Source organism: Microtus ochrogaster, linkage group LG8 (assembly GCF_000317375.1).
Source record: "Microtus ochrogaster isolate Prairie Vole_2 linkage group LG8, MicOch1.0, whole genome shotgun sequence".
NCBI classification, from domain to species: domain Eukaryota; kingdom Metazoa; phylum Chordata; class Mammalia; order Rodentia; family Cricetidae; genus Microtus; species Microtus ochrogaster.
The window spans coordinates 23,057,535-23,072,793 of record NC_022033.1 but is presented as its reverse complement, the minus strand read 5'-3'; the positions used below and the strand labels follow the sequence as shown (position 1 = coordinate 23,072,793).

Below are 15,259 nucleotides of genomic sequence, written 5' to 3'. Positions count from 1 at the left end.
AAAAACCAAAAAAAAAAAAAAAAAAAAGACTAGCTTCTGCTATGTAAAGGGAAATAGCGTATAATACGGCTTGGAAGTTGGATAAACTAGTACAACAGGCTCCCATGTTATCTTTCTACTTCTTTAATGTGTAGAAAATTTCATGATAAAAATGTTTTAAAGGGCTTGGATATAATTCAGTGTTGGAACATTTTCCCAGTGTGTCCAAAGCCAGGGATTCTATTCCAAACAGGGCAAAAAATATTTGACTGGGATTGATATAATCAGAATTCTATAAGAAAATTAAATTTATTTGGCAGTGATGTGTGGTGTAGTTTGTGTTGTATGGTTATGAGTCTGTCAGCAACAACAGGAAGACACACCCCCATATGCTACTAACTACTTGAAGAGTCCCCTTTTCCCTTAGTATTTCCACACATTTAAAGCCCTACCCTGAGTATAAAGAGTTGAGGATGAGGATGAGCCAGGGTGAATTGGACTCAGTTTATACGTGCTTAGACATACAGGAAAAGGAACAGAACATAATTCCAAGATGTGACTATGGGCTTCTTAAGATCGCCCTGTGCTTACATGGCTTTATAGTAGTGTTGTTTATGATCCTGTGGCTTTCTAAGTCTCATTCCTCAAAGGATGTAACTTATTAACAAAGTTTAAAAATCAAGCAAAACTTAAAATTTAAATAAAGTTTATAAACTAGGGCAGTGAGGTCATTCGACGGATAAAAAGCATTTGCTGTGTTTGCTCTAAAGACTTGAGTTTGATTTCTAGAACCTTGGTAAAAGAGGAAAGAGAGAACTCATTCCACAGTATTGTCCTCCAATCTCCACACACATGCCCCATGGCTCGAACACCCCCCCCCCCACATACTCCATGGCTCGAACCTCCCTTCACACACACGTTGGATGCAAACAATAATAATAAATAAAATTTAAAATATTCTAATTAAATAAAAATGTATAAGCTAGTTCTCATTTCTCGCATCTTAAGGACTCTTGTAAATGAACCTGTAAAGTCATTTATGAGGTATGTGGTTTGTATTTAGGGACAAGCGTGAACAGTCTGGTAAAGCTCATGGTTACAAACATTCTAGCCCTCATAAGCATAGTTTGTTTGTTTTTATTATACTTTTAAAAGTTGTCTTTAGGAAAGTAAATGTTATCTCTCAAAGTAATTTGAGCTTTCTGGGTTGTGTTTAAGTTTCTTGACTCATCGACAGACATGGTAAAGTAGATCTCATGTCTGCTTTAAATTTTCCTCTTTCTATTGCCTCAAGTGAAGATTGGTAAAACAGACAGAAAATTAATATAGTAGACTACTAAAAGGTAATGAGGTGGGTGTAGTGGGAGAGTAGAGGGAGACTATGAAAGCAGAATCAAGTGGACTTGGAAATTAAGAATAACTGGAAGGAATGCCTTAGAGCTGGAGAGCTGTATTGTCTGCATTTTGTTAATAACTTGATACTTGGAGTTGGGAGAGAGTTCCACTAATTATAAAAATTTTGGCTTGTAGATAATTTTTAGAGATAATCTTTGAAATGATGAGATATGCGATCCTAGAGAAAAATCTGAAGAAGAGGAAGAATCAGAGGGTGATTAGAAATCTAAGTACAAGATTATAAAAGCAGAGTGACAGAAGTTAGAGAAAAATGGCTTTTAAAGACGGGATGAAGGGGCTGCAGAGATAGCTCAGATTAAGAGCTGAGATTAAGACTCAGGTTAAATTTCCAACTTGGTACATGGTGGCTCACAATGGTTATTCATAACCTCAGCTCCAGGGGTCCAACAGACACACATGTGGTATACATGTATGCATGTCAGCAAAACATTCATACACATAAAGTAAGATAAATTCAACCTAAAAATCTACAAAAAAATGTTCAAGATGAAATAGCTGCACTTGGTGGCTCATGTTTTTTTTTTCCCCCAGTACTGTGGAGGCAGAAGGAGATCTGTGAGTTTGAGACTTAAATACATAGTTAGTTCCAGGCAGCCAAGGCTACAAAGTGAGACTATACCCTGCCTCCCCAAAAAAGAGATGGGGTAGTACTGCATATAGTGGTATATTTGTAGTCCCTGTACTTGGGAGGTTGAGGCAGGAAATCTTCAGTTGGATGCCAGCCTGGGCTGCTTATTAGAAAAAGGCTCTTCTTGTCTCACGGGAACAAAAACAAAACAGTAACAATAATAATAACAAAAAACCAAGAGTTTAATGAACATTGTCAAATGCTACAGAAGTTATTATGACCATAGGTTAATAGTCTAGGATAGTTGGCCATCTGGCAAAAGAAAAATGTAGCTACTGCCTTTATCCCAACACAAAAGTAAATTCTAAGTTGATTTTAAATAAATTTCAAAAAAAATGAAAATATAAAGCCATTGAAATAAAATGTAGCTAATTTATTGCTGAATTAATTTAATTACATAGAAATGCGAAGATTGCATATTTAAAAATATAGCATGGAGTGTTGTATGAAAGGAGAGAAGGTTAGCACTCCCCTTGACAAGGATGGAAGAGGCCCTTGGGCCTAACAACACACATACGGTTAAGGCATTGCCACCTACTTCGTGGCATCTAACCACTGTTTAGATGCCACCACGAAGTAAAAAAAAATATATAGCATGGAACCGGGCAGTGGTGATACACGCCTTTAATCTCAGTACTCAGGAGGCAGAGGTGAGTGGATCTCTGTGAGTTTGAAGCCAACCTGATCTACAGAGCAAATTCCAGGACAGCTCGGGCATTGAACAGAAAAACCCTGCCCTGCAAAACCAAAATAAATAAACAAATAAATAAGTGAATGAATGAATAAGGGGAGATACACACACAAACGTATGTATATATGTATATACACATAAATTTAATGTATACTAATTATAGAAATGTAAATATATAATATAAATATTATATGTGTGTGTTTATATAGCATTGAAAACCAAAAGGAAAACCCCTTTCAAACCAGTGTACTAAGTCAGTATCCTTGGACTGTTTGACACTCTTATAGATGGTGACTTTTCTCATAGGAAATATAGAGGGGTGTTCATAGGCCTGTAGGTATTTTGACTATAGGCAGTAGGATTTTGAAGAACTTGATTTCATTCCTGCTTATACAGGGCATTCTGAAGCCTTTCTGCAGTCACATCTAGTAATTTCGAATGGACTCCAGTTGGATCCTTGAGTAACTCGGCACTGTCTAAAGGGTTGTTACTCTTCTATTGCTGTGAAGAAACATTGTGACCAAGGCAACTCTTAGAAAAGAAAGAATTTAGTTGGGAGCTTGCTCATAGTTTCAGAGGTTTAATCCATTGTCATAATAGCAGGAAGCAGACAGTCAGGACACTGGAACAGGAGCTGAGAGCTTTCTGTCCTGATCCACAGGCAGCAGGCTGAGAGAGACTGGATCTCACATGGGTTTTTTAAACTAAAAACTGCCTTCAGTGACGCACCTACTCCAACAAGGCCATTACATCTAATTTTTCTGATCTTTCTAAAATGGTTCCACTCCTTGGAAACAACTAAGCATTCACATGAGCCTATGTGGCAAGTCTCATTCAAACCACTCCAAGGAGTTGTATAAGACTTTCACCTATGGCCTCTTTATTTGATAAGACTGGCCTGAAATTAGAAAGAAAAATATTTTTTCTCCAATTCCTAAAATATTAAATTTTTAGTTTCCTGCTGTTCTTAAATAAAAAAAGAACATTTGTTTTGTTTCCCTGCTCTCTCCCCTCTTTGCCCTTCTTGCCAGAGTGAGCACAAATGGATCAGATGACCCTGAGGCTGCAGTGTCGGGAGATAACAAGAAGACAAATGGGAACAATTCTCCATCCCTTTCAAATGGTGGTTTTAAACCTTCTAGACCTCCGAGACCTTCCAGACCACCTCCACCCACCCCACGAAGACCAGGTATATATCCCAGCCTTCATTGCTGTTTTGTAAATACTGTTCTTTTGGTAGGTAGGAAGAGTTGATACAGAGTCTCCAGGTGTTGCCTGTGCTAGCCTCAAATGCTTCCTTCCTTATCCTGGGATCATGAGTATGCACTACCATGCTTAGTGTTTTAAAATGTATTCTGTTTGGAAACTGATCAACAGGTACGTATCAGGTCATTGGTGTTTTGTTTAAGTAGAATCTTACTCTGTAACATAGACTGGCCTCAAACCTAGAAATCCCTCTGCTTTAGCCCTCTTAAGATCTGGGATTGCAGGTATGAGCCACCGTGTCTGGCTTCTGGCTTTATATTTACATTTAAAGACTTGACTAAGAATGATCTTTCCATAGGCAACTAAGAATTGCTTTTCCTTTAAGTTTTTCTTTCAGGAATGAAGTTCTATAAGGAAATGCTTTATTAAGAATGAAAATAATATGTGTTATATAAATCATAGACAGTGCAGTTAGATGGAAATTTCTTTGTGTGACTATAACTGGCATATCTTATAGTTAAAAAAATTGGTTGCTTAGTCCATTTTATCTTTGAAAAAGCTGAGTGGGGTCCTGGAGAAAAGGACTCAGCAGTTAAGAGCACTTGTTGCTCTTGGAGAGGACCTGTGTTAGATTCCCAGCACCCATGTGGTAGTGCTCCAGCATCCATAATTGTGTTTCCTCTTTTGACCTTCAGGAACACACATGGTACACAGCCATACATGCAGGCCAAAGGGGAAAAAAAGTGAATAAATCTGATGATTTTGTTTGTTTTCTTTTGCTTTCAAGGTAGAGTTTCTCTGTAGCTTTGGGGCCTGTCGTGGAACTAGCTTTTGTAGACCAGGCTCAGAGAGATTTCACAGAGCTTCACCTGCCTCTGCTGGGATTAAAAGCATGCTCAACCACTGCCTGACTACTTTTAAATTCTTAAGTTAAAATTTGATCCTGATTTTAGATTTCAGAAAACAAAAGCTTTTCTTACGTTATCCAAATCTTTCGTAGCATCTGTCAACGGTTCACCATCCACCAGTTCTGAAAGTGACGGTTCTAGTACAGGCTCTTTGCCACCAACAAATACAAATGTAAATACAAACACAAGTACATCTGAAGGAGCAACATCTGGGTTAATAATTCCTCTTACTATATCAGGAGGCTCAGGCCCAAGGCCACTGAATACTGTAAGTCAAGCTCCCCTACCACCTGGGTAAGTAACTGCTAACATTTGTTTTCTTTAAACTTTTGTGTGTACTTAGTAATTTACAAAAGATTATACTATATTCTTTCATTAATTGCCTTTTAAGTAATTGTAATTGATTTCTGGAAGTATGGAATCCAAGAAAGCTTATCATATTTTAAATACTACGTCTTCCTTTTTTGGAAGAACAAAAATGAGCTAGGTATGTTAGCACATGCCTGTAACTTCAGTACTTGGGAATCTGAGACAGGAGGATTGTTGCGATTTCCAGGTCAACTTGGACTACAGCAGGAGACTGTCTCAAAAATGTTTTGTTGTTGTTGTTGTTGTTTGGTGTTCTCACTGACCTCAAACTCACGATGTAGTTGCGGATAGCATTGAATTACTAATCCTTCTGCTGCTTTTGCCAAAGTGTGGATTGCAGGTGTGCACCATTACACCTGGAAAACAAAACAATTATTAAAGGACACCCACCACCACCCACAGAAAGTTAATGCGAGTCAAGCAATAGCCATGTGACTAACTGCTGCTTCTCTACATAGGGAAAAAGCAAATGCCCTTTTTAAATAGTTTTATTATAAAATCATAGCAGCATAAAATTTAAACTGATAAACTAGTTCCATAATTCCATTTTAATTTGTACTTAAAAGTTTTTTTTTAATTGGTATGTGTGTGTGTGTGTTCATGTGTGTGTGTACACTTGTGCCTGCCTGCTTGCCTTGTCTCTGTGTGCACCACATGTGGACAGTGCCTATAGAGGAAGGACATTGAACCCCCTGGAACTTGTGTTGTAGGCAGCTCTGAGCCATCTGATGTGGATTCTGGATACTGAGCCTGGGTCCTCTGTAAGAACAGAAAGTGTTCTTAACTACTGAGCCATCTCCCCAACCTCTATGGCTTTTGTGTTTTGTTTTGTTTTTAACAAAGATTTATTTATTATATATACAATGTTCTGACTGCATGTATGCCTGTAGTCCAGAAGAGGGCACCGAATCTCATTACAGATGGTTGTGAGCCATCATGTGGTTGCTGGAAATTGAACTCAGGACCTCTGGAAGAAGATCCTCAAACCCCTATTTTTAACATTAATAGTTTGATCAAATTGAGAGCTCAGTCAGGGCTAAGAGTTTAGCTTAGTGGTAGAGCATGTGTCTAGTATATGTAAAGTTCCAAGTTCTACCTTAAAACCATACACACAAATTGAAACAAAACCTCATGTTCAGGGCTCTGCGTGCCAATCAGTTTTTTGACTGACTGGTAAATTAATAAACTCGTGCTAGAGATTTTAACTACTTACACAGATTATACTTGTTGGTAACCAGGCATTTTCATTTTGGAAATCTTATGTGCTCACCAGTGCGACAGACCTGACAGAACCACTTGGGGGAGAGATTTTGCTTGGAACTGGTCTCCTCGCTGTGGTAGTTTGAAAGCAGAGAGCTTCAGTAGAAGCCAGTCTGGTTACAGCCTTCAAAGAGTCCTAACCCCAGCAATCTACTTCCTCTAGGTAGAATCTGTGTCTTGAAGGTTCTACAACCTTCCAAATAGTACCACTAGCTGGGGACCAAGTATTCAAAAACATGAGCCAGTATAGTAGGTGGGGTGGTAAGAAAGGAACAGCTTATATCTAAACCATACTACATGGCAAGGTAAATTAGAAGATTGTGCTTAAGAACAAATGATCTGGTACTGAGAGCTAGCTAGCCCTTGCTGCTCTCGCAGAAGGCCTGGGCTCATCTTCCAGCATGCACATGGTGGCTTACAACCACCCATAACTCCAGTTCCAGGAGATTCAGGACCCTCTTCTGATCTCTGTGGGTACCAGGCATATACATGGTGCGCATATAAACACAGGCAAAACACTGATACACATACAATAAAATAAATCTTAAAAAAAATTTAAAAAAAGATTTTAAGATTTGAAATAATGGTTTTGATTCTCAGTACCCACATGGCTACTTACATTTGTCTGTAATTCTACTCTTAGGGAATCTAGTGCTCTCTTCGGACTTCTGTGGGTACCAGGCACAAGCATGATATACAAATATATATGCAGTCAAAGTACCCAAACACATAAAAATAAGTAAGCAAATAAATAATGGTGAAATTAACAGACTCTGATGGTTTATAGCTATTCTCTTCTCTTTGGCAACAAACCTTCCCAGCAGACTGGAGTACTTAGAGTGGGTAGTCTGTAACTCTTGTCTTATGTCTGATAGGGATATGCTTTGATTTCAGTTCTTCTAGAATATAGTCAGAATTTTGAGTATAGTCTGATGAGATTGAGAAACTTTGGTCTTCTGAGTGGATGGACTGACTCTGAAATACATGTTATTTCCAGAGTACACACTTAGGAAAAGAAACCTCATTCGCTGTTGTGTGTGTGTCACGGATGGTCATTTAAAGTGTTAGCCAGGGTTAGAAAGCCAAATAATGCACAGTGCCCTCACCAGTCTTTGGTTTGTATTCAAGGTGGGAGCAGAGAGTAGACCAGCATGGGCGTGTTTACTATGTGGACCATGTTGAAAAGCGAACAACATGGGATAGACCAGAACCTCTACCTCCTGGGTAAGTGTCTGAATTTACAAACAAAGAAGAACAAATTGCATCTGTACCCAGTGTGCCCTACAGTCCTCTTGTTCTCCTCTGTTTTGCTTTATGTTAGACCCAGACTAGAAAGAAGAGAGCTAGAGAACTTCCAGCATGCTGAGGGGTGTTGCTGTGTGACTTATTCTCTTTTCGCAGACAGAGTCTTGTTGTGTATTGCAGAAGGAACTCTTGGTCCTTCTGCCTTAGCCTCTAGCCTTGCAAGTTCTGGGGTTGCATACCATGGCCAATGAATTTTACTGTTAGCACTTCTAATTTAAAGATTCCACTGTTCAAGCTGGGCAGTGGTGGCGCATGCCTTTAATTCCAGCACTCAGGAGGCAGAGGCAGCTGCATCTTTGTGAGTTTGAGGCCAGCCTGGTCTACAGAGTGAGTTCCAGGACAGCCAGGGCTACACAGAGGAATTCTGTCTCACAAAAAAAAAAAAGTCAAGATATGTAGGCTAGAGAGGTAGCCCCAAGGTAAAAGTTTCACGTTTTTCACAGGTTTTTCTTAAATTAGTTGTTTCTTTTCTGGTTTAGTTGGGAACGGCGTGTGGACAATATGGGACGTATTTATTATGTTGACCATTTCACAAGAACAACAACATGGCAGAGGCCAACAGTGGAATCTGTCCGGAACTATGAACAGTGGCAGCTACAACGTAGTCAGCTTCAGGGAGCAATGCAGCAGTTTAACCAGAGATTCATCTATGGGGTAAGCAGCCTATTGAATTATTGGTTATTGAAACTAATAAAAATCTTTAGTGTTTAAAACGTTGCCTGCATGTGTCATCTAAAGCACTAAAAAGATGACATAGGTAGATGCTGATTTTGTTGTGAGTTCGGTGTTTTCTGTCATTGTTAAAAATAAACACAAAACAGAAAACAAGTTAACTGGGTGGCAGTGGCGCACGCCTTTAATCTCAGCACTTGGGAGGCAGAGGCAAGTGAATCTCTGTGATTTTGAGGCTAGCCTGGTTTATAAGAGCTAGTTTAGTTCCAGGACAGGCCCCAAAGGTACACAGAGAAACCCTGTCTCGAAAAACAAAAATAAACCAACCAACAAATAATCAAAAACAGAAAACAAGTTAGAGCAATTTAAAGTTCATGGAGAAGATTAATAATCAGAATAGACCCAAGCAGTTTGAAAAGAATCAAAACAATTCAGTATGCAGAACTGCCTATAACTTCAGTTTCAGGGAACCTGATTTAACTGGTTGCATAGAATTGACAGTGGGGTTGAGTCACTGAACACTCACAGATGAAGCTTACTGAATAAATTTTTTGGTGTGCTGCTCCTTTCATTCCTTATAGTAATACACTGTACATATATTTATACTGTATATGTTTCTAAAGTGTTTTCTTTACAAAGCTGGGTTTGATGGTGTTCATCTATCACCCTAGCATTTGGGAAGTTAAGGTGGACAACTCACTTGAGCTCAAGTCAAGGCCAGCCCAGACAATCAAGACACTACTCAAAAACAAAACATAAACTACCCAGATATGGTGGTAAATGGCTTTAAATCTGGTCTGGTACTCAGGGGACTTCGGAAGGCAGAAGTTAGATCTCTTAATTCTAATCCATTCTGGCCTAAATTGTGAGTTCCAGGTTAGCCAGGGCTACTACAGGCTGTGTACAGAGACATTGTGTGGGGTGGGGAGAGACACACACACATACAAAGCACCCTTTTCTATATATAAATAAATGGATCAAATATATATTTTCCTTCAGACTAATAGTGCCAAAATAGTGAAAAATGCATTAGTGCTTTCCTTGCTGTGGTTTGCTGCTGGGAATTTTTGTAATCTCAAGTCATAATGTATCACATATCTTTCTCTGAGAAAAGTGAAATAGTCCATGCCAAAATAAGTAGGTTTGTTTGGAGTAGTATATAGAACTTAAAGCAAAGAAAACCAGCTCTACCAGAGGCCTGGAGAAGCTGGGCACTCGGCATTGCAATTGCTTAGCATCATGAGATCTTCCCTTTAGAATGTGCCAGAGTAAAGCAACTTTATTCTTCCTTGGGCTACCTTTTCTCCATTTTCCTGTGCGCTCTCTCTCTCTCTCTCTCTCTCTCTCTCTCTCTCTCTCTCTCTCTCTCTCCCCTCACCCCTTCCCTCCTTTCTTTTTTGAAGATTTATTTATTTATTATGTATACAGTGTTTTGCCTGCTGGCTAGAAGAGAGTACTAGATCTCCCTGTGGATGGTTGTGGGCCATCAGGTGGTTGCTGGATATTGAACTCAGAACCTCTGGAATAGCAGCCAGTGTTCTTAACTGTTAGCAATCTCTCCAGCCTCTCCTGCCTTTTTCTTGGAACTGATCGTTAGAATAGTTCCCACTTGATGCCGTGGACAAGGTCATCCTTATCAGCAGCCTTCTCTGCACTGCTTTGTTATGATCAAGACACTGTTCACTCTAGTAAGTTTCCCACCACTCTTTTGGAAACATGACACTAGAGTTCCTTTCCTAGTAGTTTTAGAGAGTAAAGTAGCTTTTGTTTCTTGTTTGGGGGTGTGTGTGTGTGTGTGTGTGTGTGTGTGTGTGTGTGTGTGTGTGTGTGATGGGGGAATGCTTTCATGGGGGTGGTTATTGAGGGAAAGGATATGTAGACTTAGACTGTGGCGTCTGCTTTTCTCATGGCTGCGAACAAAATACTCAGCTTCTTGCACTTCCTCTGGGCCTGAGTGTACATCTCTACCCTCTGCTTCATGAGCTTGAAGGCTTATTTGGCCTTAAGAACCTCTCTAACAGTGACATAGTACACTGCTCTTAGGGCACAAAGCCACATAACCCCCAAATCATGTACCACACAAATCTAGTGTGCTTGGTAAGGTGTCCGCAGAATTGGCTGTGCCTCAGCTTGCTCCCATCATTTCATCACCTTTTGTCTGTTAGAGCTACTACCATGGGGTACTGCAGAGCCATTGGTGCAACTCTTCAAGGTTATGGCTGCTCTAGACTCTTTACATTTTATTTGGAAACATGGTTTCACTAAATTCCCAGGCTGACCTTCAACTTGAGATCCTCTTGGCTAAACCTTCTAAACAACTAGGATTATAAGCTTGTGTCAGTCATATCCTGTCCAATTTCTTTTTAGGTCTGTTCTGTTTTACATTTTAGTTTCTGTCTAAATTATTATAGGCAAATTTCTTGGTATGGATCCTTAACTTGCCTGTTTTTTTTCAACCCTAGTTCCATATGAATCTCCAGTGGCTTTGGAGTCAGGTACATCTGTCTGGTTCCTGTCCACAGTTACTTTGAGTAATTTTGGATGAGCTACTTAACCTCACCTGGACTCATTTACCTTTTATGTGAAATAGACACACCCTTCATTGCCTCAGTGGCATTTTGTTGTTGTCTTTCTGCCCCCAGTTCTCTTCCATCTGCATGTGTGATCTTTTGGCTTTCAGTGTACATGCAAGACTTTTCTCAACTGTCTGGTCACTCCAGTTACTGCTTTTATAAATGACTGGTGTGTGTGTGATATATGGTTCTCTAATTTTTATGTTACTAGTAGAGGAAACTTTTTAGCACTAGGGAAATACTAGTAATTTTCAGGTAAGAATTTATATAGTTTATGTACTTCCTTAATTTTACATAATTTTAAGTGTTAGCTAATATTACATAGTTTTCAAAGTTTTTTTTTTATAGCAAAAATAAAACTTTTTAAGTGTGAATTCTGTAAGAATATGTTGTACATACCAGGGAAGCCATATTGAAATTCATACATTTGCTCTGAAATGTATTTGTTGTAAATTATGTCTAATTAATGTTTTTATTCTTTATAGAATCAAGATTTGTTTGCTACATCACAAAATAAAGAATTTGATCCCCTTGGTCCTCTGCCCCCTGGATGGGGTAAGCACATCAGTTTTAATTAAAGTCAGTTATTAGACTATCAGACTAGAGAGACTGCTCAGAGGATAGAATGCTTGGCTAGCGTAGGCACAACTCTGGTTTGAGTCATTAGCATTGCAAAGTGAAAAGAAACAGATCATTGATACAGCAGTCTGGAAGGACCTCAGTGATGCTATTACTTAGAGAATAAAGTCAGTTTCACAAGATTACTCTTTTGCTTTTGTTGTTGTGTTTATTGTTTTTTGAGATAGGGTTTCTCTGTGTAACTCTGGCTGTCCTGGAACTCACTCTGTGAACCAGGCTGACCTCGAACTCACAGAGATCCTCCTGCCTGTGTCTCTCAAGTGCTGGGATTAAAGGCGTGCGCCACCACTTCCCATCAATTGTATTACTCTTGCAGCTCCAGTTTCTATTACTATACCGAATACTTGAGACAAGATCTTTATAATGAAAACAGGCTGTGTTGGGGAAATGGCTCAAATCAGAAAGGTGTTTGCCATGCAAACAGGAGGACCTTCAATTGGATTCCCAAAACTCATGTAAAAAGCCAGGTGTGGTAGCACATGTCTGCAATCCCATGGAGGTTGAGGAGACCAACAGATCCAGGAAGCTCATTTGGTCAACTCACCTAGTCAGATTGATGACCAGCTAGTTCATTTAGAGACTTGTCTCAAAAACTAAAGGGAGCCAGGTATGGTGGTACACATGTAATCCATTTTGAAAAATCCTATTTTTTCCCTTAAATCATTTATATTCTGTAGGCAGAGTTTTCTGTCTAAACTGCTGATCAGCTCTGTCCCACCAGCCCGCCCATACATAACCACACAGAGACTTAATTATAAAAGGTTGGCTGATAGCTCCGGCTTGTTTTTAGCTAGCTCTTATCACTTAAACTAACCCATTTCTATTCATCTATGTGCTGCCTTGAGGCTTGTTTATCTCATCTACTTATTTCTCATTCTGCTTGCTCTGCCTTCATGGCCTCTCCTCTGACTCTGCCCTTCTTCTCCCCAGCATTTTCTCTACCCTGAAAATCCTGCCTACCCACTGGCCAATCAGTTTTTTATTAACAATCAGAGCAACTCATTTTCAGAGTGTATAGAAGGATTATTCCACAGCAGTACTCAAAACATTTTGGTGCTAGCCCAACATGATGGTTGGTACGTGCCTGTAATCCCAGCATCTTTTGGCAGTTAGAGGTTAAAGGATCAGGAGTTCTGATCCTGCCTTGGCTATACAGTGAGTTTAAGACCAGCCTAAACTGTTGGAAACCCTGACCCACCAAACAAAGGCAGAGAGATAGTCAGTAAAGTACTTCCTGTGCAAGCATGAGAATCTGAATTAACTCCCCAGTATCTATGGGGGAAAAAAAAGCTAGGTGTGGTGCCAGGTCCTTGTAGTCTTGGAGATATCTGAGAGGATCCCTGACAGAGCAGGCCAGCTGAATCAAGTGAGTCCTAGGTCAGTGATAGACTCTTGTCTCAAAGAAACCAGGTAGTACCTGAGAAGCAACATACCTTCGGACTCCATGTGCATGTGCATAAATGGGCTTGTACACGCACATCCATGTCCACTTGACATGTAAACAATCACATGCACCCACCAAAAAACAAAACAAAATAAATGACTTCTCCAAGTGAAGACGGTTAAAACAAAGTGTATTGGGCTGTCCTTAGAACTTGTCATTATTTTGTGATAAGAAGAAAAGATACATGAAAGTTGTTCCTGTCTTCTCCAAAGCCAGAGATGGAGTTTTGGTGGTTAGGATAGTGGAATGGTCAGTGTATGGTTGATGCAAAACAAAACACAATGCTTTAGAAAAGGTGTGGTCCTTAGGTGTTGAACCTAACCTGTCAGATTGCATTCCCAGACAGAGATTGTATGCTTTGTTTCTATAATTTTTTTTTAATATTTATTTATTTATTATGTATAGTGTTATGTCTGTGTGTATGTCTGCAGGCCAGAAGAGGGCACCAGACCTCATTCCAGATGTTTGTGAGCCACCATGTGGTTGCTGGGAATTGAACTCAGGACCTTTGGAAGAGCAGGCAATGCTCTTAACCACTGAGCCATCTCTCCAGCCCCCTGTTTCTATAATTTTGTTGTGTGTTTTACATAGACACTCACTAAAAGAATATAGCTAAAGGTTATAAGTTTATACCTTGTCCTCAATTTACTTATTTTTTAAAATTTATGTGCATGGATGTTTTGCCTGCATGTATATCTGTATACTATGTGCATGCCTGGTACCCACAGAAGAGGGCAACAATCTAGAACTGGAGTTACAAGCAGCTGTGAGCCACTACATGAGTGCTGGGAATGAACTTGAGTCCTTTGTAAGAGAAACCAGTGCTCTTAACCACTAAGCCATCTCTCCAGCCCTCACCCTTCATTTTATGGCAGAAGAGCTATGACTCATTTTTATGGGGATGATTATTAACAGACCATTTTTACTCTTATGAAAGAGCTCTAGGAAAAAATACTTCTTAGCCTCAGAAGCTTGAGTTGTGGACTTTGTCACTGTTATAGGAAAGCTTGTCTTTGTCTGCTGTGTTTGTGTGAAGTAGCGCTAAGGTCTAAATTGCTTACCTTATACTTGGAATACCTTAAATTATACCTACTTTAACACATAAGCCCAGCTGTCATTTGTGAAAAGCTTAATAGCTGAGAGGTCTTATGGGCAGGGAGGGCACTATGAATTAAATCTTTTTAGTGTCTTAGAGATTTTATTTTTAAAAAAATTGTTTTTTTTTAATTACGTGTAGGTATGTATTTTGTATGTGGAATTGTGTGCATAAGTTCTGGTACCCTTGAGTTACAGTTGGGCTTGAACTGATGTGGGTGCTGGGAACTGAACTTGGGTCTTCTAGAAGAGCATAAGTGCTCTTAACTGCCAAGCCATCTCTGCAGCCCAGAAATAATAATTAACAACTTCATTAAGAAAGAGCAAATGCTTTTCAAAGTGTGAATGGACTAATGCGATGGAAGAAAGGCATATATGTTTCAAAGGCTAGGATAAGCTTTGGTGTATATAATATGATAGAGAAATTATAAAATCAAGTAGTCACTAAATAGGCAGTTCAACTTATTTTTATCTTAGTTTGAGGGGAAAGGACTATTCCAACATTAATGTTGTGTTTTTCATTTTGTTTAATAAAGAGAAGAGAACTGATAGCAATGGCAGAGTGTATTTTGTCAACCACAACACTCGAATTACACAGTGGGAAGACCCCAGAAGCCAAGGGTAAGAACTTTAGTGTATATATGGCTTCTCGCAATTGTTTACCTATTTGTGACTCATTTATGTATTCTTTCCTCAAAACCCTTAAACATTAATCACCTATATACCTTGGAAGAAGAAAAATTATTACTTTCATATAATGAAAAGCTTGAGTTTTATGAGAATGAACTGGGGATGAGTTGGCACAACTCACTGGTTTTCTTTTTTTTCCCCACCAATAGAATTACAGAACTTTAAAAAAAAAACATAAAAATATGTTTATATGTTATATTATATGATATAATGTTTATGTATATTATAAGAATTTGCTGATTAATATACCAAGAGATATTATCACAAGTTTACTTAATGTTTTGATTACAGTATACAGTGAATACAGTGATTTATGTTACATAAATTATGTCATTCTGTGTGTTAAAGTTAGCTAAGGCCTTGTTTTTTTTTGTTTTTGTTTTT

General features: G+C 39.0%; 1 protein-coding gene and 1 non-coding gene across 2 annotated transcripts in view; both read left to right on the top strand.

The window, feature by feature from the left end:
* Itch (itchy E3 ubiquitin protein ligase) overlaps window positions 1-15,259 on the top strand; it is an 88,171-nt gene that overhangs the window by 40,788 nt on the left and 32,124 nt on the right. Inside the window, exons 7-12 of the mRNA XM_005363088.3 lie at window positions 3,746-3,903; window positions 4,921-5,122; window positions 7,586-7,681; window positions 8,242-8,416; window positions 11,493-11,562; window positions 14,722-14,806. Coding sequence (XP_005363145.2) covers window positions 3,746-3,903; window positions 4,921-5,122; window positions 7,586-7,681; window positions 8,242-8,416; window positions 11,493-11,562; window positions 14,722-14,806 — 786 coding nt within the window. The remainder of the gene's footprint in view (window positions 1-3,745; window positions 3,904-4,920; window positions 5,123-7,585; window positions 7,682-8,241; window positions 8,417-11,492; window positions 11,563-14,721; window positions 14,807-15,259) is intronic.
* Window positions 2,462-2,587, top strand: LOC113457869. Its single transcript, XR_003378357.1, has one exon. It is a non-coding gene; the product is annotated as a U6atac minor spliceosomal RNA (small nuclear RNA).